This window comes from Vanellus vanellus (assembly GCF_965231255.1).
Source record: "Vanellus vanellus genome assembly, chromosome: 3".
In the NCBI taxonomy this organism is placed as follows: domain Eukaryota; kingdom Metazoa; phylum Chordata; class Aves; order Charadriiformes; family Charadriidae; genus Vanellus; species Vanellus vanellus.
The window spans coordinates 18,019,424-18,045,082 of record NC_138907.1 but is presented as its reverse complement, the minus strand read 5'-3'; the positions used below and the strand labels follow the sequence as shown (position 1 = coordinate 18,045,082).

The following is a 25,659-nucleotide window of genomic DNA, read 5'->3' as shown; positions in this document are numbered from 1 at the left end:
TTAGGCATGGTGAAAGAAAAGATAGATTTTTTTTTTTTTATGGGAAAACAGTCACTAGAAAGTAACTACTCTGCTTGATCAGCTGGAAATGGAGTCAGACTGTGAGTGCTGAGGGGTCCCCAGTGCATCCTGAATGCCCGTGGCTTTGGTGATGCTGGAGAGTGGGCAGATGAAAATAATTCATGAGACTGTCCCTGGAGAGAAAACAAGGCAGCAATTACTTGCCTGAGCAGGCAGCAGCTATCCTGCTGCTGAGAGGGAGCATTTACAGCTTATGTGATTTGTGTGTCTGCATGTATGATATATAAAATACAGTCCGGTGTGAAGCAGGTGGGGTTTTACAGCTATTGCATCTTTTGTCATTTCCAAATCGTACGTGGTTGTGTGTGGGTTAATTTTTTTAAGTAAATTACCTACTAGCTCAGACTGAGATCTAATGTAAACTGTGAAATTGCTAGTAACAAAAGTTCAGCAGGTCAACTTTTCTCCTTGGTGACATCTTTACAACCTACCGCTTGAACACTGTTCTTTAAGCGGGTGTAGGTGGCTGTGTAATTGGAAATTTCTGTTGATGAAATGAAGGGAGACATCTAGTTTAGTGTCCCTTTCTTTAACCCAACAATGCCAGCATAGCTGATCGGAATGGAAAAAGGTGTGAAAGGTAGCAGACAGGCTTTAACTACCCCAGGGAAGCAGATCTGGAGAAAAAGGAGCCAGACTGCAGTCGCTGTAGTACCTGTTAACTTCAAGAGCACCTTGACTATTCCTGGGTTCCCCTGGCTCCCCCCAAAGAAGAGTTTTGCCTAATGGTCACCTTCCATGCCTATCATTGCAAAAGCAGAAAGGGGAAAATATCACTTTGCACATCAGAACAGTTACGTTGCATAAGAATTATCAATTGGCATTTTTATTTATTGTGAAATGTTCGAGATATTATAAAATAATCCCTAGTCGCTAGAATAATTACAGCTGGCCTTGCAAAGTGCTGCATCTCTTGGCTCTCTGGTTTAATTTTCGTTGCAAGACATCTTGTCTCGTACTGCAGGATACGGCTTCTCTAACGCCGACAAGAGCAGCAGTGCTTGTGCGGCTTTGCTGGGGCCTGGGGCTGAGCTGCCGTTCTTGCAGTTGGAGGTATAAGCAGAGAAATAGTTCATCCTGTACAGCTCTGCTCGGCTCTTGCAGCAGCCAAGCTTGCTCATCAGCAGAAAGAAGTCCCTCCGAAATGCTTTGGTGAAAATTGCGTAGAGAAAGGGGTTTGCACAGGAGTTCACGGGGTAAAATAAAACCAGCAAGATCTTGGAGTTTGTCACTGTGATGAGAGGTACTTTAAAGGCAGCGGATATGGCAAAAAAGGAGATGGGGGCCATGCAGGTAAAATCCGTGAAGATCAGTATCGCCATTCTCTTGGCGACCTTGGTATCTTTATTGGCAGCTACCAGCTCTGGATTCTGAACAGCTATGTAAATCTTAATGTAGCAAGCACAAATGACAACGAAGGCAACAACGTTTAGCACTAAGATCAGCAGTATGTAGGCTTGGGAAAGACCCGTTTCAATATCCATGGGTAAACAAATGCTGACCTTCATGTAACTGCTGACCCCGAGGAGAGGCAGCACTGCTATTAAAATGGAGAATATCCAGCCACCGAGCATGATCGGCACGGCGTGCCTCAGTCGTAGCTTCCGGTCCAGCTGCATGGCGTAGGTGATCGTATGCCACCTTTCTATGGTGATCACCGTTAGCGTGTACACTGAGAGCTCGCTTGAAAACACGGTGAAAAAGCCAGCAGTACTGCAGCCGCTGCCTGTTTGCCAGTCTATTGCGTGGTTGTAGTACTGACCGCTTGTCTGGGCATCGACAGAAGCAATGAGCAGCAGATAAAGTCCCATGCAAAAATCAGCAAAGGAGAGGTTGCACATGAGGAAGCGAGGAACAGTGAGCTTGTAATGGCTAGTTATGAGAACAAGGAGTACAGTGAAATTGCCAGCGATGGCAAGGATGTTTATGAACCAGATCAGGACTCGGAGAAAGCTGTATCCCAGAATGTCTTCGCAGGGATTAAATGCATCTGGTTCAGGAGTGCACGTGAGTATCTTTGGCTGACAAAAGTCGTACTCAAAGTCAAAGCCGGTCATTTCGCTGTCATCGAAAATGGCTGAGTAGCTGTAAGGAGAGGTTTCTTCATCTGTTGTGAACAGGTACGTGTTCTTTTCTGCTGACCACAGTGACGCGTTGTAAGAGTCATCTCTGTAACTATTAAAAAAAACAACCCCCCGCACATAGAAGTGAACTATTTGTTACATGCTGCTTGCACTCTTTTATAAAACGCAACGCATAACATTTGTTTTAAAACAGTTACCTCCTAGATGTGATTTTGCAGGGTGTTGACACATAATGAAGCCTTGTAAGGTTGCCTTTTGTTTGGGTGGCAGCCATGGGGAGCAGAAGAGTTCATAGTCACATCCATGGGAATGCTTTCTTATACAACTTACTTATTTGTAAGTATTTCATTCCTTTGGAAGCGAGCCATCTTTCTCGTGCTGCCGGTAGACTGCAGTTCAAACTACAGTAACGCTCAAATTGATGGATTATAGGTTTGATGCATACAGGTTTATCTGGCAGTTATGGAAGCCAAACTAAAGTAACCTAAGGATTTTAACTGTGCACCCTTACCTCCCTTATCGAACAAAGTCCTGAGACTATGTATGACGTGGGAAGTGCTGAGGAATTCGATGTTGTGAGGAGTAGAAGTGTGTGGTTAACTAGATAATGTCGATTGCTAGGAATATATTAAGCTTAGACTGAATTCAGTGCCTAATTATAAGTATTTCTAGATGTTTAAAATAGGTCTCTCTAATCTCCAGGACATCGTTAGTGTGGGGATAAGCCTACCAAAGAAGAAACATATTAAAAACAAGCACTGTGCCTTCTGATTCCCTGCCAGGACAGGTACCTATGGCACAACTATCCAGTCATCTCAACTGTGAGTGTTTGGTGGGCAAAAACTCAGTCCGCAGTGCGAGACTTGGAAAGCATCTCTATTGAGGACAACTCTTCAGAAAACTGGTACCTTTCAGGTAACTTAAATACACGCTTAAACTTTCACACCTACTGAAGCATGTACATTAAACTCTTTTTCTGAGACAGGGTCTTAACTGGCAAATGAGGCTGAGCTGCTTTTCAGCTATTCCTCTTGGGCAAATAACTTCCCAGTCTTGTTATCCTAACTCTTCTCTCCTTACATTAAAAACTGCCCAATATCTTGCTTTTACTTGCCTAGGTTAAACTGGAAGTGTAGGGAATATGTTTGAGTCTATTAATAAAAAAAAATTGTGATTTTCCGCAAGGCCATGTAAACATGCTGCCCTGTGCAAGCTATTTTTTTCTTCTAATAAGAGCTCAGGACGTTCAGCTGATTTCTGCTGTGGTTACAGAACTTTTCAACTTGCATCCTTTCAGCCCATGAATTATGAGCTTTCTTCCATTTGCTAAATGTAATGTCTGATCGGAGAATTGCTGGGATTGGGACTTACCAAAGCAAAAGGCTTCAGGAGCCAATAGTCTAGGCAGACTAGTTAATGTACAGCAGGAGTGCAGCAGATGCTAATCCGAGGCAGTGGGATTACTCTGTCGTAGGCACTGGTGATTTGTGTGATCATATTCCTCACTGGGGTGTTACTTCACTTGCCTTTATAATGTGATCTAATGCTCTGTGTTTACCTCCTTGCCTCACCTTGCTTCTCCCCACAGCCACCCCTGATAGAGGCAATATATTCTCAGTCTTGTTGACTGCCTGGACTTTGCCTTTTTGTAGTCCTGAAGTGCTTCAGTTTTGCAGTTAGGAGTGGAGTAGACAGGACCGATGAAGCGAGGCACTTGAAGGTGCTGCAGGCAGGCAGCAAATAAGAGGCGGTGACAAGAGAATCAAGGCAGCTGTTGCTTTACAAAAGGCCAAATAAAACCAAATGGCAAATGAAGGAAGCCTCACCAACCAGCAATTGAGATAATGTCCAAGGAAGTCAGGATCCCAATGAATCAATCACATTTCAGCTGTATTTATCTGTTGGAATTTTGTGACCATAACCTTGTTTTTTCTAGACTTTACAATGCTCTCATCAGGGCTGATGAGAAGTCTCAAGGTCACCCATTTAGCTGTAGAGGGATGGAAAACAGCAAATTCTTAAACTTTTCCATTAAATACTGGTTTAGAGGCTGTGTCATCCAGCATGGCCAACACAAGAGTTTTGATGTTAGCCTTTCTCGTTGTCCCACTGAACACTGTCAAACAGAATCATGAATGCATGGAAAGACAATTGGAAGAGGTAAACCAATTGCATGGGGTCATCAGAATTCTAACTCGGGGGCTCTTTTTCTGCCATGGAAAACTACTGACATACAGACTTCTAATTGTCTTTTCTATAGGCAAAAAAATGTTAACAGTAACAGCTCTTCTTTGAATCACACAAACAACTGCAATTGTCTCGGGGCATGAAAAGTCTCCATGTAGGTCATTAACTTTCTTAAATATTTAATCACTGTTTTTAAAGTCTTTCAAGAATTCAGAAGAGAAGGTGGAGTGAGTAAAGCTCATAAAATTAGGTTTTTCTTCCTTTCCTTTTGAGCATCAAAATCGCAAATCTTGGTTTAACGATAGTAAAATTAGCACTGTGCAACTTGCAAGGGTGACTGAATTGGCAGCAAAAGACATGCTGTTCTAGAAAAAATAAATGAACAGCAAGAGGGGGAGATCTGTATTTGCTACTTCCAGCATCTGTATGCAGAGAGGTACTTACAATATTTCATTAGTTGGTTTCCTCATGGTGCTTTCACACTCTTTGGAGAAGTTGTCAAAAATGGAAAGCAAGGAATTTTGTCTGAAAAAAGGATGAAAAGAAAGTTCAGTTCGGATTTTGGCCAAATTCTCATCTTATCTGCAAATGATCTTCACAGATGTGTTAAGGTAAGCTAGAGCTGGCCTCACAGCAGTGTGAACATTCATGTAGACCTCTGGAAGAGGGGAGGAGAAGGCTTCAAATACTGCGACAATAGGCAGTACCTCTTGGTGGGGTATAAGGATGGTCTTTCAGCTCCATTTTTGTTTATGATGTATTTTTTTATAGTGAAATAAGTTGAGCTGGAATTAAAAGGTATATTTTGTCTCATGAAATATTGTATTGCAGTGGGTCGGGTTCTCCACTAGTATGAATGGTAGCAGTTGTTCTGGCTTTTAGAGAAGTTCACGTTAACAAATGCTGGGGATCTGACAAGACACTCTTATTTTAGAAACTGTTTGGGTCTGGAGGTAGACTACATGCTGGAAGTAAAGCAGTTTGAAAAGTACAAGTTGAAAGATGACAGAGGTATTGCCAAATACATCTTTTTGAGGCTTTGAAAGTATGGGCCAGGTACTCTACTGGTGCGAATGGAAATGGCTTTGCCTGACCTCATTGCTGTGACAGTAGAAAGAGCCATCAAAACCACAAAGCTCTTTTGTGTACTCTTAAGAGAATCAGACACCTGGAAGCTTATAGAAAGTTTTATGTATAATGACAGACATAAGATACCGATTTAAGTTCCTATGTGATGCTTATAAATAATGGGATTGCAACAGAAGTTGTTTTTTCTTGTAATTTTTTGAAGGTGTGGTATAACCTGCTCCCCTCCCGCCACTCAGGCCAGTGGAAGAAGGTCTAGGGAACTGAATGCTTTCTTCCACCTCTCTTGCATGGCTGAGGGAGTGAGCACACCGTAATTTTAAGCCAGAAATCTCAAGAATATTTGGTCTGAGGACTGAATTGGAGTTTGGTAGCAATGGAAACCTTTGACTGTAGGATCTTTGCTCTACTCTTGCAGAAGCAGGAATCAATGAGTAAAATGAGGTAGGCAGAGAAAGCATAGCATCACCCCTAACTTTACCCTAAAGCATTGGACTCTCTTCCTGCTTTTGCAATGCAGTCCTGATGCGATGGCATGCAAGTCACACAGATCAGGTTTCCCACAAATGACTGCTCCGTCTTTTCTGTAGCCTTCATTTGAGACAGATGAGAAGAGTGGCAACCTCACAGCTTCAACTAAAGTCATTTGGAGTTGCTTTGGCTGCCTAAAGCCAACCAAGAGTTGATTTCTTTGAAAGAAAAATGCTGAAAAATTAGCTCCAGTTTTCTCAGAGTGCCTGCCCCGAATTAGTAGATGCAAAGCTTTCTCTGCACCATGGTTTCCAATTCTAGGGAGAACAATACTGACTATTGTTATCTGAAAGCACTGGAACTAAACTGTGTAACCTCTTTCTGTAGGCTTGTGTCAGGTCCTAATTTTGGCTTTTGAAAGCCTGCCTTTTCTACAAGGTCATCATATCACCTGCATTAAATAAGCTACATGGCTAAAGGCTACAGGGGGTTCTTTTTTTTTTTTAAAAAAAAAAAAAGGACAACCTGCTTTTGATGGAGGTAGGTCTTCCATGCGCCAGTAGACTTTTTTTTTTTTTTTTTTTGTAATTGAGATACCAAGAAAAATATAAGCTTTAAGCAAACTTTAGAATAATGTTCCTGCTGGCAGAACCTGGGCAAAGGATGAGATCTGTTTCTGTTCAAAAATAAATGGAAATAATTTTGCTGGCTTTAGCTGAGATCTGTTGTTTCATGCAAGGCCTTGCTACGTACCACAGCTTCCTTATAAGTGGAATAAGGATAATCAAACCTCGTGAGCTGAATAGAACAGAATTGCCACTTTGGAGCTTCTGAAGTACTGCAATGCAATAATGTGCTATTCGGACTTACTTTTCTGTCCTTAGATTTCGAAAAGCACAGCAGTGGCTGGGATACGTTAGAACAGCTTCCAGAAGACTACTGAATTTATCCAGCGGTGGCAGTCTCTTTAATGAGTAAGATGACGTTGCATTTAAGACTTGAATGGCCTCGAGCCCGTAACTAGGCAGGGACTCCAGCGCCGTTGAAGAAATATCCCTGCAAAATAAAGAGAGTGTTCTCTTTTCTTTTCACATGTATAAAAATACCACCAAAGCACGATGGTAGGTGACAGCGACTCAGTTTTTCACAAAGGTCTAAATCTGCAAAGCCACTTCAGCACCTGATACCCAGCTCAGAAACGCGGTCTGTGAAACTACAAAGCAGCTGGGTAAGAACATCCCTGTGCCCAGGAGCCCCAGTGTGGCAAGAAGCTTGCTTTGTGCTGGAGAAATCAAAACCCACCACACCAGGGGTTGTTTTGACCTCTCCATTTGAAAGGCACCGTGCATGGAGCAAGTGATGGATCTTTAGGTCAGGGAAAGGGAGAAAAAGTGGGCAAAGATGACTCTCCAGCCAGTTTACAGGTAGGACACCCTCCTGTCTCTCCTCTTGGCCTGGAATCTTTTAATTAACGGTTATTCATTAAAACATATAAGAGTCCACCATTCTTGCCAAGTCAAACTTAAGCAGTTTGTCTTAGAGTAACTTCAAGGGGGCTGTTTGTGTGAGGAAAGGCCATCAACATGACCAAGGATTTTCAGAGCGAGGCTATTAGAGAGGGGGAAAAAAGGCTACAATTGTGAAAGTCATATTAGTAATGCCATGTACTGTAAAGCACCAATAAAAGCAACAAAATGGCACGTGAGGCACAGAGTGCTATTTACGGAGCCACCCATTGTGTTTTATTGCATGGAGTTACAGCCATTGCAGCCCTCCAGTAAGTACTTGATTAATAAAGCATGAGGATGATAATAATGTGTTTTATTCAGCACAGGCTTATACCGTGCAATCAGCTAGTTCACTTTTATAACAAAATTATAAATAATATCTTGTAAAAACAAAGTCCTCCTACCAAAAGGCAAGTTATTGGTAATGTCAGAATATAAGGCACAAGGGTAGGATCAGGAGGATCTGACATAAATAAAGCAAAGGATGAAATATCTAAGGGGCAGAGGTCAATACCAGTGCTAGAACTCGGGGGTTTTTTTTGTCCATTGTCGTGGTGCACCATTTGTCATGGTGCAAACTGTGCCTTCCGCCCTGTAATTTCATGGCATCTCATTGGTGTGTTTCTGTTTTACAAGCAGAGGACAAAAGATCGAGACTCCTTCCAGACTCAAAGCCCGTGTTTGCTGAGATGACGCAGCCCACGTAGCACAGCGCAGTTCCTGTAGGACTCCTATAAGCCCGGGGAACAGAGTGGGGGGTACTTACAGGACATCTGGCCCTGTGGCCCCTCTCAGGGCATCGTTGTGTATCCGCCTGAGGTTCTTATTGTCCTTCAGGATTCTGTGGAATCAAACATTAACTCTTTACATCTGTATTTTAGAATAAGCCTTTTTTGGTTTCTTCTGCCTGCCTATTTCCTCTCGATCCTCTCTCCTGGCACAGCAGCTGCTGTTGCAGCGTCTGGTTCATCACTCTCATGCGACCTTTCCCTCCGCTGATGCCATCAGACTATTATAATCTACACTTAATTCTGATCATTTCCAATTTCTTCTGATTTAAACCAGGACCAACCAGTCTGGTTCCTGCACTGCAGTAGCCCAAACTGGGCTGCCCAAACCAAGAGGCTAATCCCAGAGTGCGTGAGAGTGATTTAAAAACGAATGGCCATTTCCAAATGTAAAATGCAGGTTCCTCGGTTTGGGCTATGGTTTCAAGCTTTCCACTGTTGCTGCTAAGTTTAAGAATTTATTAAATTTTATTAAAAATGATGAGCTTGTCTCACCAAAACTGCAGCATTCTATGGGATGGTGTTTCAGGAAAAGCAGTAAGTGCTGTAGGATTAACAATGGAGTTGCAATCACACTGAAACATGCGGTTTTCTAATGGGCATCAGGAAATGCAAGATACAGTTAAGTTAAGCTGAGGGAAGAGCCTTTGACTGCATTTGAACTATTATTTACTGCTTAAGAAAAACACTGAGGAGGCGAAACATACTCACAGTTGATTCAACTTTGTCCCATTGAAGGCATGGCTGTGGATATCTTCAAATCCATTTTTATATAATTTGCTGGGGATTAAAAAAAACATGCAGGGGAAAAGGATTTGGAAAAGACAACATTATGTTCTATACTAATAGGTTGCAAGACTTAATGCTGCATTCATTTTAATGATTAGAGGGTCTGGCTCACAAAGAACATAGGTAACTACTGCGTGACTTGCATTAACCACCCTAAGGTTAAATTGCAGCTTAAATTCCCTAAGCACCTTCCTGTTTAGCTGTTGAAGAGAACTTCTGCTTACTTACAGCTCTTTCTTCCTCCGAGGGGCTCACCTGTGCCTACCTTGGGCTGTGATGCAGAAACAAGACATGAGTCCAGGTAAGCTCCTGGCATGCAGACGACAACCTGGAGGCAGAAGACCTGGATTTTGTGGTGTCAGCACGTGTAAATGGAAGACCGCAAGGGCTAGAGAAGAGGAAAGCGACTCTAAAGCCCCGAGGGTGCTGCTGGATTGCAGATCCTCTGCAGACAGACAAATCTTCCAGCAGCCTAAGAGACAGCTTTACGGAGAGGCAGGGGTGAGTCGTGCATCATCCAGCGGTCAGTGAGCTATCAGCTCCTCCAAAGTACTGCTGCCAGGCTCCATTTGTGCTGTGGAAACCTTGTTGTCCCCTGTGCTGCACAGGGACACTTGGTTCCACCCTGGGTTCTTGATTCCCCACCCTGGGACCAGAAACCTAAGGCTGGGCTCTCTGCTCCACCTGAAGACCAGCTCCTTTCCTGCATTAGGAGATCTAACCTATGGGTCTGACTTCACTGAGAAAAATCCATTTGTCATATTAAGTTAATGTTTCCAATATAATTTCAATATAATCATTTGTATATAGTGATTTTTTTTTCTTTAATATTAAGCCCTAATAGAAAATTTGGCTCAGTTTATAAATTACACAAAACTTCTGTTGTTGCTTTTCCACTTCTTTTGGGGAGAGCAGAAACTGGGGCTATAGAACCTGCTCCCAAGAAAAGCTGGAAGTGTGGGGAGTGCCCGGCTACACCTCTTGATAGAAGGGGTCTATCCCAGCACAATGCTGAAATCAGTGATTTGCTTAAAAAACACAATGATATGTAGGATTGGTTCCCCATCCACATGAAACACTAACTGTTGGAAAGACTAAATTAGCTATTTGTAGTGCAAAGTATTGCTGCAGGCTGACTTTACACCTTCATAGATTACTTGTGTTTCACCAGACCGTGCTGTGACAACTGGAATTACTTCAGCTAATTACAGTTAACCGCATGGGGTGGAGTTAACATGTAGCTCTACTATTAGACAGCTGCTGATAAAGTAATTCTTTTCTTCTTGCGGTGAGCTCCCTGTCACAAAAGGACGGCAGAAAAATGATCTTTGGCTGTTTCGTGACTGAGTTAGACTCCCTCCCATTTATTACACTTTAGGGTGACAGTAAAAATTTTAAGCATCTTTCTCCATCTCTTGTATGTTCATTTTCTTGCACCATTAAGAGAATCATAATTTTGCTCAAGTTATTTTGAGAACTTGCTGGTAGGAAAGAGGCTCGTAAGAGAAAATGATGCCCTAATCTAAGCAATTGCTCCTCTTTAACATTGCATGGAGTAGTCTTCAATCACGTTTATGCTCAGTGCCTCTAATGGTTTCAGAAGGTACTGGTCAATACATAAAATCTGTGTCGAAATTACTGTCGTGCTGGCACATTAGCCTGATGAAGGGCCCAATCCAAACTGCAGTACTTGCCCATGTGCACAGCTCATTTGCGGCTGCAAATACGCATGGAGCTTTGTGCGGGGGCTTTAGTACAACACCTGTCTCAAGGCAAGGCTCCCCATCTGCCTTTTAAAAAAAAATCAGACTGGTCAGCAAAGGTTGTCTTTGATGGCCTCCAGACTGGTGTTTGTGGCTACGACACAAAGCAGGTGGCCCGCTGCTGCCCTCTATTGCTCAGCTGGTCCTTCCTCGAGAGACCTGAATTTCAGCCGCATCCTGCAGTGAAGTCTGTCATTTGTTCTCCTATTTCAGCACTTCTTTGTGGAAGTTTTTGGGAGGACAAGGGTGCTGCAAAATCCATACATGGTTCTGGTTGTGCTGGCAGCTGACTCCTCACCTTGGCTTTTTGCTGCTTTTTCTGTTCCTCGGGTAGGCCATCTCACTTAGCATCAAGTCCACCTGTCTCACAGGTGGCTGTAGCAATGAATCCACAGTTTGCTAAAAGGTGGGAATCGACGTAGGCTGAGTCAGGAGAAATCAGGGTAAGAACAAGCATTGGCACTTTGTACCAATTTCTTCTCTCCCTTCCTCTTCTTCAGAGGGACCCTGTGCAGCTGAAGCTCAGGAGTGTTAGATCTGTAGTGTCAGCCTGGTCAGTCCCTGAAAGCACTATTTCAAGAAACTGCATCTCTGAGGGAAAGAGAGAGACTTTGGCCTCCAGCGCAGCTTTTGGAGTTTATGCCCTGTTGATGGCATTTTTAAAAACAACATTGCATGAAAGATCAGGGTTTGGATTCCTCCTCACATTTTTTTTTTCCGAAGCGGTTAGCTTTTGGGTAAAACCCTGGTCTTCAGCGTGAGGAACACCCCTCTATTTCCTAAGTGTTCCAAATTTAACTCATAATACAGACATGTATTGTAGGGGACGTAATTGCAAGGTTTTTATAAAGTTGAGCTGCTGTCCTCAGCAGAAGTGTTATCCTCACAGAAGGAACCGGAGCTAGGACTATTTTACTTACAGTGTTAGCGATTCATTGTTCATCCCCTGGAAAGCATTTTGTGGTATAGTTGTCATACGCAAGTTATCACAGAGCTCCCTTTGGGAGGAAAAAAAAAAAAAGTATTTTTGTCAGTGATCCAGGAACAAGATGGGAAAGACTCACAGCTGGGTTAGGCTGGGTCTCTACTTACAAAATGAAATGAGCTTCTAATGAGAAGATCTGTGTCAGATCTGGAAATTGTCTTATTCCAGTGTTACAAATGCTCCTAGAGAAAAGCATAATTCCTATTTGCAGGAGAAAAGATTACCAGAGGGGATGCAACAAGAAGCCAACTTGGTAGGTACGAGTTTAATGATGTATTTAAATGCGAGTGACAAATACCATACTTTCTAACTAGGCTCCAATTGTGTTTGTAAGACCTGTAAAAATTAAGTTTTGTAGCATCCTCAAGCAGTGTCCTGTTCTCTCTACATTAAGCACAAGGAATAGATTTTAGTTACCCTTTTCGCATGGTATCTTGTCTAGCTGAAAGCTTTATTCTAGAAACAAGCACTTAACAGAACTAATTTGCAGACTTCACTACTGTTTTGTCCATTACTGCCCTGCCCTGGGTTACTTTATTTTCTTGCCTATTGAACGACCTTGCTATTGGTTAACTGCCCATTAAAGCTATCGTAAATGATGTATGTACTTTCAGTGTACTGTAATGCATGAAAAACTTTTTTTTTTCCTTATACTCCTTTTTGTAATTTGTCCACTCTTTTAGAGGAAAAAAAACCAACAAAACAAACCCAACAGGCAAACAGAAAAGAAACAGAATGCTTTCTTACAAGTATTTTAGCCTTGGAAGGTTTCTGAACGCTCCGTCCTCGATATGCAACAGATTTTTTGTGTTCAGGATTAATCTGTAATGAGGGAAAAGAACCTAGTATTATAATTGTTATACATTTGGGAGGGTTCTGAACTTTGCTAGTGATTGGCCTTGTCAGAAAACAGTCAAGTGCAGAATATCACACAAGGCTCTCCTGCTGTTAAACTTCCTAAAAATATACCACTAGTGCATTTTGAAGCACTACTGGTAATAAAAATGGCCTGTAATTGTTAGGTAGCTGACAAAAGATAACAGCTCCTGAATTCTCATGGTTCACTGAGCTGAGATGATCTGGTGTGGATATCCTGGTCACTGGTGGGACTTAGCATTTTGCCGTCGTCTGCTGGTTCTTTGGGATACATGTTCTGTGCTCATGGCATGCCTAATGCACTCGGCTTCAGATTTACAGCATGGGCTCAGAGGCACGAGCATGCTACTGTCACGATGACTGTGCCTCCACCTGGTGGTCCTGGAGGTGGGGCTGAGCGAGGAGCCTGAGCTCTGTGCATGTGTGTGTGTGGCTGGTCCTTGCCCTGCAATCGGATCCCTTTGCATCATACCTTGTATCCGTCATATTACTGATGCTCTGCCTAGCCAGGAAAGGCAGTTCCTGACATGGTTTAACCTCTTAGTGCGCCATGGTCTTTATTAGAGCAGTGGCTAGATGCCTGCTTAGATCGGTGTAAACTGGGAGATGGAGATAAGTATGTGAGAGGTGGGTATCAGTCTCTTTTTCCGGGTAACAAGTGATAGGACGAGAGGAAATGGCCTCAAGTTGTGCCAGGGGAGGTTTAGATTGGATATTAGGAAAAATTTCTTCAGCAAAAGGGTTGTCGAGCATCGGAACAGGCTGCCCAGGGAAGTGGTTGAGTCACCATCCCTGGAGGTAAGGCGTGTAGATGTGGTGCTTAGGGATATGGTTTAGTGGTGGACTTGGCAGTGTTAGGTTTATGGTTGGACTCTGATCTTAAGTGTCTTTTCCAACCTAAGTGATTCTATGAAATATTGTTTGCTAGTGGTTGCCCCAAAAATGGCACAGACCCTCTCAATCAAGGGGCACTTTCTGCAGCTATACTATCTGGTAAACATGTATGCTTGCATAAAAGCCCAATAGCTGTAGTCCAGCTCCCTCCCTATGCATGATTTACAAAATTCAAAGGTTTTAGCATATGAAATTGCAACAAGAATTCAAATCAAGAATGCCATTGAACCCTCCTACCCTGATCATCCATTGAAAATGGTCTTGAGTGCATCTGGGGACATTAAGCCCTTACAGTCTGAGTCCTGAAGAGCATTCAAGGACTCAAACAGGTTTTCTTGCAAGCCTCCTGTAGCTCTTTAATGGTCTTGCTTAGCTTTTTGGTTTTGGCAAATGACAAACTATCCATAATCAAATCTGTTATTCTTTCCCTAAACCCGCCATTGAGTCTAGTGGAAGTTGGACCCAATCAGAGGTGGATAACTCTCTCTCTCTTGCTTGGTGAGCAAGTAACTGGCTTCAATAGAGTTCATGTAAAAGGGAAAAAAAAAAAAAAAAAAAAAGACTTATTTGTCTTCACTCAGTTGCACCATTTTTAAGGCACTTGCTGATCATGCTGTGCGAAAAAGGCAGTAATGAGATATTGAATCAGATTTATAGTTTCCAATTTCACTAAATATTTCAGAGCATTCTCCTAGTCATTGCTTTAACTCTCTCTCTCAGATGCCTGTGCTATGCAGGTCAAGTTTAAAATCAGTACATGTTCTGTTTGAGTAATATTTCAGCGCTCGAAAGAAGAGCTATGCATACTAAGCAGCTGTATTTAAATACTGTAGGACTTGAAAAACTGCATCTTCAAAAAGGAAGATTTTTCTCATCTGTTGTCATCTTGAATTATTTCCCAGCTTAGAAAGCTCGACAGTGCTGGTAGAAGTAGAGACACCGCTCCACTCCTGTCGTTGAGCTCACTGAGAGCATTGGGACTTTCTACGCATGGATGTCTTTGCATGATTTAGATCTCCAAGGCTACACCTTACAGAGTGCTCGCTATTTTATATGGTACTTTGGAGAGACATGTTTCTCCTCATAGATCTAATCCAAAGCCAACCGAAGTAACGGAGAAAGATTTGGTCCAAGAATATTTCTCTGCAGACTCTTTACTCCTTGATGATCCTAAATCACAATGTGGGTGCCTTTCTTTAACTGATGCTTACATTTCGGACAATGTGGGAAGGCTGTCAAATGCGCTCGCTTCTATTCTCTCCAGGGAGTCGGTCTGAGAGATTTCACTATAACGAAAAAGGCAGACACAAAGCAATGCATTAACGGAAAAGATACCAGAAATCAGCTTTCTACTTTCTATTTCCTCCTTTTATACCCAGTTGTTCAACCTCCCCTCTCCCCCCCCCCCCCAATTCTTGTTTGTCAGCAGCTCTTGAGAGCGGGTGCCGGTAGGGTTTGGCAGAGACCAGCCTTTTGCTGTCTTGGCACAGGGGTATGCCAACGCTTTGGAATAAATATCTCCGTAACAGCCAATCTCCATTTTCTCAGTAAATTGTAGGTAAGGTAGCGACTAAGGGCCAGAACTAATGTAAACGGAGTGAGCCCAAGCCTGTGAGCCTTTTTCTCCTATCGTTAGTCCCACTTAGTGAGTTTATTTGCATGGGCAAGGATGTAGATAATGTTCACGGTGCTTCATACACTATTATTAAGTCAGGGTGATGGTCATCTAATCCACAGATGCAGAAATACACAAATATGCATATAGTGCACTTTATGAATAATTTTCAGATTTAAATGCCATTTCCATTACATGCATGCAAACTGAAAGGAAGTGGCTCTTTTTCATCATTACACCAACCAACATGACTTTTTGTAGGCACTGTCAGATTTTGATATACTGATGCTCTTATTCCGCACATGTACTTAGGAATAACCAATGCTGAATATAGAGAAAGAAAAAGGATCCACTTAGTTGATGCTTGTTAGATGCCTGCTAGGTTAAGATTAATGGGGCTACACAAAATTGACGCCTGAAAGTAAATAGTATATATTGATGCATGTATAGGGGAAAGGTCTTCATAACAGTGTTTTCTCTTGACAGAATTGACTGGAAGGGTACACAAACTAAATGCAAGATTATACACTGTCAGGAAAAGAATCTTTTCTAAGCAACTGGAATGCATCTACAAAATCAGACTCAGTATTGTCACTGTCCTGAGAGTTATCTTATTTCAATTATAATTATGAGAAAACAATTCCTATTGGTGTTGATATAAAACCCCTGAAACCAGAATGAATCTTTTCTTCATTTGTAGTGGCAAAGGGGGATGCACACTAGAAATCTTATATTAAACATGTCTGTATTTCTTACCGAAATATTCATGATTTTTTCCATAATCAGAATTCAGTGAGACTGTTATTTTTGGAATTGCATAAATGAAAGATGGATATAGAACAAGTGGTCTGCTGAGCGCCTGATCCTCAGAGGCTCATGGGCTGGGAGGGATCAGTGACTGCTCGTAGAACTTAGACTCTTTCAGGTTTGGGGTCTGAAACATGGTCCTTCCATGGGCTCCCTCCTGTCTGCTGCTGGCTCCCTATTTACATATGTTTGAATGAGTTATGGCAGTAAGAATAATTTGTCATCTGATTTGCAGTTGGTGATGAGTTGCCAAATAGATGATTTAGAGATTTATTATTTAAAAATATGCATTTTTCAAAGTAACACTAAATCCCAATAAAACTATGAAGTGTTCTATAGATTTACTTTCAGACAAATACATCGATTTCTAAGCTGTTAATTTGGAGAGATACATTAAAAGGATGCAAGGAAATCAATTAAATTCTCTTTATGGAAGGGAAAATGTCAATGAACAAAAAATTCTCTGTGAAGAACAGTATATGCATGCAGTTTGGGAAAGTTTAGCCTCAAGTCCTACAGGTAGGAGGAACTGTAGATTTAAGTCGGTCTCCCATCTGAAAATGATAAATTCTCATTAATCATTAAGATGCAAGTGAATGCAAGAATACAGCGTCATTGGATTGTACTATAATACTTTATTGCAGTGGAATATGTGCAGCAGAATTTAGCTTATTTTCTACTTGCTAGAGCTACAGGAACACATAAGTTTATAATTTGGCCAAAATTGTTTAACCTTTGGGCACTAGAAGCTAAACCAGCCCAGTTGAGTCTATTCAAGCACTGGCATTACCCTCATCCTTCAAGTCTTTGCCTTCAAGAATGCACCACGAAAGGGTTTCTAATTTCTCTTTTTGTTTCCTTGAAAATAAATTATGTAACATCTAATATATATATTAATATCAGGTGCACTATGTGTTTTTCATAGGTGAAGCGAAGTATAAAAAGTGCACCTTGAAAAGGAAGTGGCATTACTTGTGCTGCTGCTTAGATTCTTGGGGAGGTCATTCCCCTGTTCTGCATTGCACCGGTGTGTCATCAGCTTCATCCTTTTAGACCACTCAATGCAGACAAAATAAAAAATAATAAGTAATGGAGGCTCAAGCATGCCATCTTTCAGCTGGAAGAAAACCAGAAATAAGGGCAAGAGTGGTCAGATGAGCCTTATGACCGGAGTCCTTGAAACAGGTCTAACCTCGAAACAGGTCTACCTAGCCTAAAACAGGTACCAAGCTGAGCGGGGGGGAAGCAACATGGACCTGGTGTGCAAAATTACAGCACTTGTAAACCAAAAAAGGGTTCCAAGAAAGGGTTCAGTCCTACTGATCCCCTGCCAAGCTTATCTCTCGGTGCAAAATGCCAAAGAAATATCTTATTTGGGTATTATGTAAATGCATAATCGCAGAATGCCGTAGCTATCATTGCGGTGGTAATGTTTGGTGACAGAAATCTGTCTCCTCTGCCAATCAAAAGCTCCTATCATCAGCTATTAAGCTTTATCCAGTTCTCTCTGACGTGATTAATATTTCATTATGTGATCTGTTAAACAACTGTTATAAATCACACCTTTTCAAAGAATCTTTTATATGCTGCTTAGAAGAGATGCTATGTGTATCCTTCCCCAGTGTTTTTCTTCCCCAATAGTGTGTTTTAGCAACACATTTTCACATTATTGTGAAAAGATGTTGTTTGGGATGGAGGTTTATGATAGAATGTCTAACAAGAAAGTAAGGAAAAACCTATGGAAAATGTTGTCAACTTACATGATGAAGGCATCTCGAAGTCCTTCAAATGCGTGTGATGGGATTACTTTTACAGGGAGATGAGTAAACGATCTGAAAAAAGAAGAGAGGGAGGAAAGGATTGTAAGGCATGGGCTTTCCTTGTTTACGGATTGTACCATTACGGTAGGGAGAAAAACAATAAAGCATATTATTTGCCTGCGGTTCTCTGTACCTCTTGGGCCTGATCCATTTACCATTGATCTCAGCTAAATGGACTTCAAAGGATCTTTGGTCAGTTCCTCAACAGCGTAAATTTGAGACTAATCACCACCAAATCAATAAGAATCATAATGTATTAAGTAAATTAATAGCCTGATGGAAGTGAGCTGCTACATTCACAGTCAAAGGAAGCTATAGGCTATTTCAAGTTAGTTCCTCATAAAAAGTGGTTTTCACGTAAAGCTTTCTCTATAAAACAGTATCTTTGCATTCGCTGGACCACATTCTCCTCCCAGCAGTATCCCTGTAATATTGCAGTGTGGCACCCCGAATTCACTGGCAATGCTCTGGCTGCGTACAAGTGTAGAAGAAATCCAAATCAGGCCTGATACGGTGTGTTTGTTTTGTTTTGTTTTGTTTTTTTTTTTACACAAATTGCATCAGTGTAGTTAGTTGATTAAAAGCAAGTGTGTATTTTCCTTTTTAATTTTTTAGTTACTCTGACTGAGAAGTTAATAATGATGTGGGAGACAGATCTTCATTTTACCATTCTACTCCACATCTGAATCGCAGTACTTTTACCAGCCAATTTATCTAGCCATGACCGCACTCTCCCCGATAATGGCCATAGGAAAATATTTAACATATTTCAAGACGTTATCTTTGTGCAAACAGATAATTGCTCCATTTTGCTTTATAATTACAAATATCTAGTCAGAAACATTTGTTTCCCATCCTTAAACCCCTCCCCCCCCAAGGTTTTTTGACTGAAATGTTTCCGTGCTATTCATATAACCCACTTTTTTGCTTTGTTGTCATAATCCTTTAGGTGAAGGCAATTAAAAATGTTTATCAACTTTTATATATATATATAAAAATGTATTTTTTGTATGTATACACACATGTCATACCTACACAATATAATGGCAGGCTGTCACACATACGTGTCTCTTAGGGTTACGAATCTGGGGGTACTAAGGAGCCTGGCAGACAATTCCTAGCTATGTTGCAAATAGTCCGTATGATTTGGGGCAAATAATTTCGTTTCCTTGCACCTCGACTCCCTGTCAGCAAACTGGGAATAATAATGCTTCCTTACCTAAAAGGGATGTTGTAAGGATATATATGTTTTAGACGCCACTGTGATTGGGTCACACCTGTCTCTAGATGAATGCTGGCGTGTTGTGTTGTGTGTGAGGTTTGGTTAAATCAGAAATCACAGAATAGTTTGGGTTGGAAGGGACCTTTAAAGGTCATCTAGTTCACCCCCCCTGCAATGAGCAGGGGCATCTTCAACTAGATGAGGTTGCTCAGAGCCCCGTCCAGCCTGACCTAGGAATGAAATGAAATGTAGTCATGTGTCTTGAAAAATTTATTTGGCCCTGAGGGGACAGGCAGGTAGAGATAACGTGCAGTAGGGCTCGATACTCTGAGCCAAAAAAGGGAGAGAACTTCAGGAAGAAGTAAAAAGTAGAAGCTGAGAAATTCCTGCTCTATAGCGCTGGCAGCAGGAACCTCTCATAACTGCACCACCGGCTGGGGCTGCCTGGAAAACAAAACATACCTTTTGGGAAACTGTTTGCAGAAAATATTATCATTTACAAAAGAAATAGAAATGCGACTGAAAGCGCAAAGAATAAAACCAGGTCTTGGCTTTTAATTCCGTCAAAATCACCTTCGGCCCAAGAGCCTCCTACCTCTCTGTGACGTGCCGGTGAGCGGCGTGGTGGCTGTAAATTGCCACAGTGCGTGGCTTGGACTGACCCGCTCCCCCTGCCTGCAGAAAGCCTTTGGCAGCAGTGTTCTGAGCTCAGCCACCTCAGCTATGTGATTAAATTTAAGTAGGATGACCCAGCACTTTTAATATGTACTGTAGTTAAACCGCACGACGGCACTTAATCCATTCTGTATTTCAGCTTCATTGGGTTTTGTTTTTTAATTCTCGTGAATTCACCTCGATAGCTGGAACTGTGTACTCATCTGCATTGACATTGCCTCGTCCCATCAAGCATCTCACAAAACAGGAAGAACAAAGGAAAAAGGCAATTCATAATCAGCCTTCTCTCTTAAGCCTCAAAATACTGGTGTAGCACACCTAGAATTATAGAATGGTTTAGGTTGGAAAGGACCTTGAAGATCATCGAGTTCCAACTCCCCTGACATAGACACTTCCACATCGATAAAGACACCTTAAATTCACCCAAAAGGTAAATGTTCCCATCCCTACTCTTGCCCACTTTACCTTTGTGGTTTGTATCACAAAACCTGCCTGTGTTAAAGGGAAACATGTCCATTTAGATGTCTCTTTCTATACTTACAACATTTTGAAGAAGATCCTTTCGCTTGCTAAGCACAATCCAGCCTGTGTATATGTATAAGCATTTAGGTTAACAAGAGTTCTGAATTGCTTCTTGCAGGCTTAATTCTTTCCCAAGTGCTGAGTAAAGCCAGGCCTTATCTCGTGCGTTGAAGTCTCTGCTACTGAACATGACTGATGTCTTTGATAGCACACAACGAAACTCAAAGCAGGTACTGGGCAGGAATTAAATATTGATTTCTTTCTGATAGCACTCAGATTGTGGCGCTCAGATGTGACCAGTTAGTCATCTCTCGGAGCTGAGGAAGCTTTTGACAAAAAAAAAAAGGAAAGAACAAACTGGGGGTTACAAAGCTACAAAGCTTTTAAACATCTAACTTGCCCGTGCTGCTAGCCTGACTTCTGTAGTTCATGAAAGGTGGGAAGCATCCATCTTTAATACAAGTTTCCAACACCAGTTTGAAAGAGTGTTGTTAGTTAAAGGATGAACTTCTGCACTTTTGAGACAAACTGTAATGTTTCTTTCATTGTTAGTACACCACAACTTGTACACTTGTACTCCCTCCTGCCGTTCAGCAGCTGACAATGCTGCGGCTCCAGATAATTGTGGGACTTTTCATCCGCGGAGAAAGGATGGGCAGAAAAGACCAGCCAGCCTTTTTGGCATTTGCAAGCCCTTAGCATTTCTATAAATCGTGCTAGGTTTTCAAGGTACGTCGTTCTAGGCAGTAAGGTTTGAAGTGGCCAGGCTAAATACCTGTAAGACTATCCAAGAACATCAAGACAGGCAGGAACAGCGCCTAGACTTGACCAAATCCTGGCCTTGTCTGGTTGCTAAAGTACTGTCCTTCTCTCTACAGCTAGTGTTTGTTTCCTGTTTTGTTTTTTGGTTGGTTTGCCTTTTTTTTTTTTTTTTGTTATTGTTCTGAAATCATAAATTTAGAGTGGATTTTTCACAGGGATGGTTGTCTTTCTGTTACTAGGAATACCGGGGCCAGTAGGGACCATGAGAGCGAACCACTTTCTGTTTCCCCTGTGTAGATGGAGCAGTTAGAGCTCTTTAGAAAATGTTCATGGTCTATCCCAAGGATACAGTAACATAAAACCACTATAGTCCTTCTCCTGCTTCTGGGATATGGCAGAGGCAACTTGACAACAATTTTTATCTGCTAAAAGATAAGCTTCTGCTCCTGCACTACCACATAGACTCAAGCTCCAAGGGAAGTTTTTGGGAGGTCTAGATGCCCAAAGACTGCAGGACCACCTGCAGTCCTGCAGACGAGGAATTAAAGCCAAAGCCCACTCACACGACTGGAGAAAATCTCTATATTAGAGAATTGGCCTTTTGCAAAAAGCGATTCGTTGAAATATTAAATAAAAAACAAAACAAAACACCGGCCCTACAGCAATAGGTATGAATGTACTACTGTTGCTGGGTTGTCTGTTATATTTTGGTGTCTCTATTTTATAGGATTGCCCATCTTTCTAATGCCAAAAAGGTGAACACACAAGGTAGACCCTTGCTGAGAATGGCAAACGTTTTATTCTGCCATGTCCTTGGATTTAAATCAGAAAAAAGTGGGAATATTGATTTAAACTAAGACTGAAACCCCACCATTTTCCCAGGGGTTTTATCAGCTTCTGGGGGCAGTATAAAGTGTTTGCATTGACTTGTAAAGCCCTGTATATCAGGCATTATCTACCTGAAATGCGAACTATGATGCTGGATTTGTCACACAAGCAGCCAGAGTACTTTCCACTAGGTGATGATGGGTGATACATTACCTCTTATGAAAGACGCTTTGGCCCTGCACCTGAATTCCTCTGTCAGTCCCAAAGAGCCAAATATGCCCACAGTGAAGACATGGTAGAAATGTTTATTTGTTCAGGCTTTTGCCCCAAGGCTTTGGATTTGGTGGCTGATACTAATCACGAGCCACTCACCCTACAGCAGAGATCTTACATACGGGGGCACGCACCCAGACACAGCAAAGTGGACCCCGCTATGAAATAAGATTTTTGAAGGGGCAGAAGCATATTTGATATCCAGTGCCCATTACTGTGCAGGTGGAGTTGCGTGCCTATCCATTTAGACTTTGCTAAAAAAAACAAACCCAAAAGTATGTATGAGACTTCACAAAAAGAAAAATAATGTTTTGTTTCAGAATACAAGGTGTATTAAAGATTATTTTTCTGCTGAGACTAAGAAGACACATTGCTGCTATAGCCAAAATGGCATAGGAAGGTGTTGGATAATGAAGTTTCTATAGTGTTTGTGTAATGTCCAAATTAAAACCAGGAGCCTGAGAAAAATATGGTCAATTCAAGACTGTATAAAACACATCATTCTGCAACTTGTTGGAAGTCTAACCATTTTGAAAAACTCTTCCAGCAATAGTATGAACTGGCAAGAATAACTCGGATAAAAAAAAAAAAAAAACAAATTATCAAAAGTACATTTGGAAGCACAGCTCATTACAGCATCAGGGCTTGAATTACTCAGGTATAGCTGGAGTTACACATTGGTGTTTATTTTCTTGACTGACCATATGAGTAAGAAGGACTTCTCAGGTCTGGTCTGTGTTATAGTGGCACAGTGTAAGGATGCGGGCACCCCAGGAACTGTGTTGCAACAACCTGGAGCAGCGTTTTTTTCCCCCAAATCATTAGTGCACTTGCAAGCCCTACCCTGCAATTCCCCTGGTGTAGACAGGTACAGATGTGACTATCGGGGGACAAAAGTAACTTTCTCTTGCTTTTGTCTCTCATACACAGAGCTGTGCAGGGGGAGAAGAGAGCTAAAAAGATACTGTTGAGGTATGGAAAAACAGAAGTCATCAGTAAAATGACAAAGCTGGAAAAGCGGTATGAGTAAGAGAGTAAGGGAAGGGCAGAAAAAGTGAGAGTGGAAAACAGCAGCGAAGTGGGTAAGAAGACACTAGGATGAAAATCAAAGGAAGAGGTGAAAGGAAAGCAAAAGATGTTGAATAAGAACTAAAAAAATACTGAGACTACATGCACACTTGTAGGCTTAGAGACTACATTCATCAGTACAGCTTTGTAAGTGTATGATGAATGTACGCTTTCTGGGAAAAAAAAAACCCAAAATATAAAGAAATGGAAAATTAATAGTATAGTTTCAGATTCAATATAAATCAGGTTGGATGTGGCCTGGAAGGAGAAGGAGTTGGACATGTCTGTGCAAATGCAGACTGAAAGACAAAGGGATTTTTTTTTTTTGACATCTGAGTGTAAATATTTTCTCTGTACAGTATTGAGCAGACTCTTGTTTGAACTCTTTTCTGACTATAAAGTTGGTGTCTACAGCCAGCCTAATAGCTGGACTTTGTGAACAATCATAAAGATTAAATGTTATATTAAAGATTGAAGGAAAAAATTCTTCCCTTATTTTTGCCCATCATCCAGTCCTGTTGATCTGAGTGAAGCATCACTGGCAGCATCCATAAGCCCATTATCTGTCTTAACCTGATCACTGAGGTTAGGATGTGGTTTCTTGTTGAGGTGACAGATGGAAAAAGGAAAAATAAAAGAGTAAATGAAAAAAGAAAGAAAAGAAAATCACAGAAGTTTAGAGCTTTTGATAACCTCTCTGGGCTGTGATGTGCATCATCCTAATAAACATGCTAAATCCCTGCAAAAACTGACTTCCCCATTTGTTTCTGCTGCTGCAGGGATCCTCAATGTGAGCAATCCACTGTCTGCTCTGCGTGTGGTATGACCAATGGGGAAGAAACGTGCTTGTTGCAATAACTATGGAGAGTCTCTCCAGCACCCATGGGCTGTGCTTTCTCTGACACTAAGGTAACATTGGGAAATAGGGAGGAAACAAATTCAGGACAGAGATTTTTTCTAAAAGCTGACTTTGGAGGAATGATTCACATGGCTCTAGATTAATACAAACTAGTATTTCTTGCTCCTATCTATCTATTCTGGAGCTAGGGAGAAAGGAAAGAGGAGATCGGGGGTAGTATCATCCCTGGGGAATTTCAAGAGCATGTTAAATTTACAAACAAGTCAGATGAAAATAGAAAACACAGGCTTTGTTACCAAAAGGCACATAATAAGAAAACCCCAGCTCAATTCATGCACAGATAACCGAGGGACCTGAGAAATGGCAACTATGCTGCCTGTTGTTTGTCTAACTCCATATTTTGACGCCATGATTGTTTAGATCAGTGCTGGAATTGAGCCTGTAAACGACACAACAACACTTGAATACCTACGTATATCAAGTATTTGGTCTGGTCTACTAAAGCTAGCTCGGAGCATGGGGTGGGAGCCTGTGATTCCCTGTTGTTATCATTTGATCCTAATTCCCAGAGTACCATTAGGCAGAAAGATATGATGGACCACCCTACAGAGATCCCAACAGCTGTCAAAACTCTCAGCAGCTTTTTTACTACCGGAGAGGGAAAAAAGATTAGCCACTAACTTGTCAATGTGTTGGACCTCGAAAAGAAGGCAACGAGCGCTGCTGGGAAGGTTTGGATGGTTTAATATTGGGGGCATTAAATTGCACAAGCTTTGGGACAAGAGGTTGTGAGAAGTCTGTCAGATTTGTGAAAGGAAAAAACAAACAAACCCCAGAACTGACAGAAGGTTTAAGACCAAATATCAACCTTTCAGTCAGGTTTCTTTACAGTTCTCTACAGCACTTCAAGGCGCTGTTTGTGGAATAGAAAAGGCTGCCTTTTGCCTCCTGCCATGGTGGGAGAAAGCAGCAAGTTCGGACGGCTGTACCACTTCTCCCTGTCATCGAGGCTGCTGGCATGTGGTTTCGACAGTGTGACACTTTTCCCATCGAGAAAAACCTCCCGAAAGGGTGTGCGTCCTCTTCCCAAGGAAAACACTGCTGCCGCGGGGTCCTTGCCACGCTTTCAGCCTCCCGGGGCCGCGCACGGCGGGCTTCAAAGCCCCAGTAAAACTTCAGCCCCAGGTCCACCACCGACCCTTCTTACCTCCGCGGGGTGAGAGAGGGATGCTCCGAAACTCCCTCCGCGGAGTGAGCGAGGGATGCTCCGAAACTCCCTCTGCGGGGCGAGCGAGGGATGCTCCGAAACTCCCTCCGCGGGGCGAGCGAGGGATGCTCCGAAACTCCCGCCGCGGGGCGAGAGAGGGATGCTCCGAAACTCCCGCCGCGGGGCGAGAGAGGGATGCTCCGAAACTCCCGCCGCGGGACGAGTGAGCGATGGTCCGCGCCAGGACGAGCACCGCTCCTTCCCGACCCGCTCCCCCCCCTCCCTCCTTACACCCCCCGAGGCGCCCCGCGGTACTTACGCGCGGGCGGGCGCGGGGCGCGCCCCCGGCGGCGGCGGCGGGCAGCGCAGGGCGCCCTGGCTGCAGGCGCAGCGGTGCGGGCAGCGGGCGGCGACGGCGGCGGCGGGGGGCAGGAGCGGCGGCGGCAGCAGCAGCAGCAGCAGCAGGAGGGGCGGCAGCGTGGGCACCAT

General features: G+C 42.5%; 1 protein-coding gene across 1 annotated transcript; it reads right to left on the bottom strand.

Annotated features, from left to right (window-relative positions):
* Nucleotides 1-1,007: 1,007 nt before the first annotated feature.
* On the bottom strand, nt 1,008-25,659 carry LOC309670348 (lutropin-choriogonadotropic hormone receptor; the record flags this gene model as incomplete). The annotated part of the gene is made up of 11 exons (XM_082481248.1): nt 1,008-2,250; nt 4,797-4,877; nt 6,780-6,965; nt 8,184-8,258; nt 8,917-8,985; nt 11,678-11,755; nt 11,850-11,924; nt 12,490-12,564; nt 14,724-14,798; nt 17,695-17,766; nt 25,490-25,659. The coding sequence occupies 11 exons, from the start codon at nt 25,657-25,659 to the stop codon at nt 1,008-1,010; spliced, it is 2,199 nt and encodes a 732-aa protein (XP_082337374.1).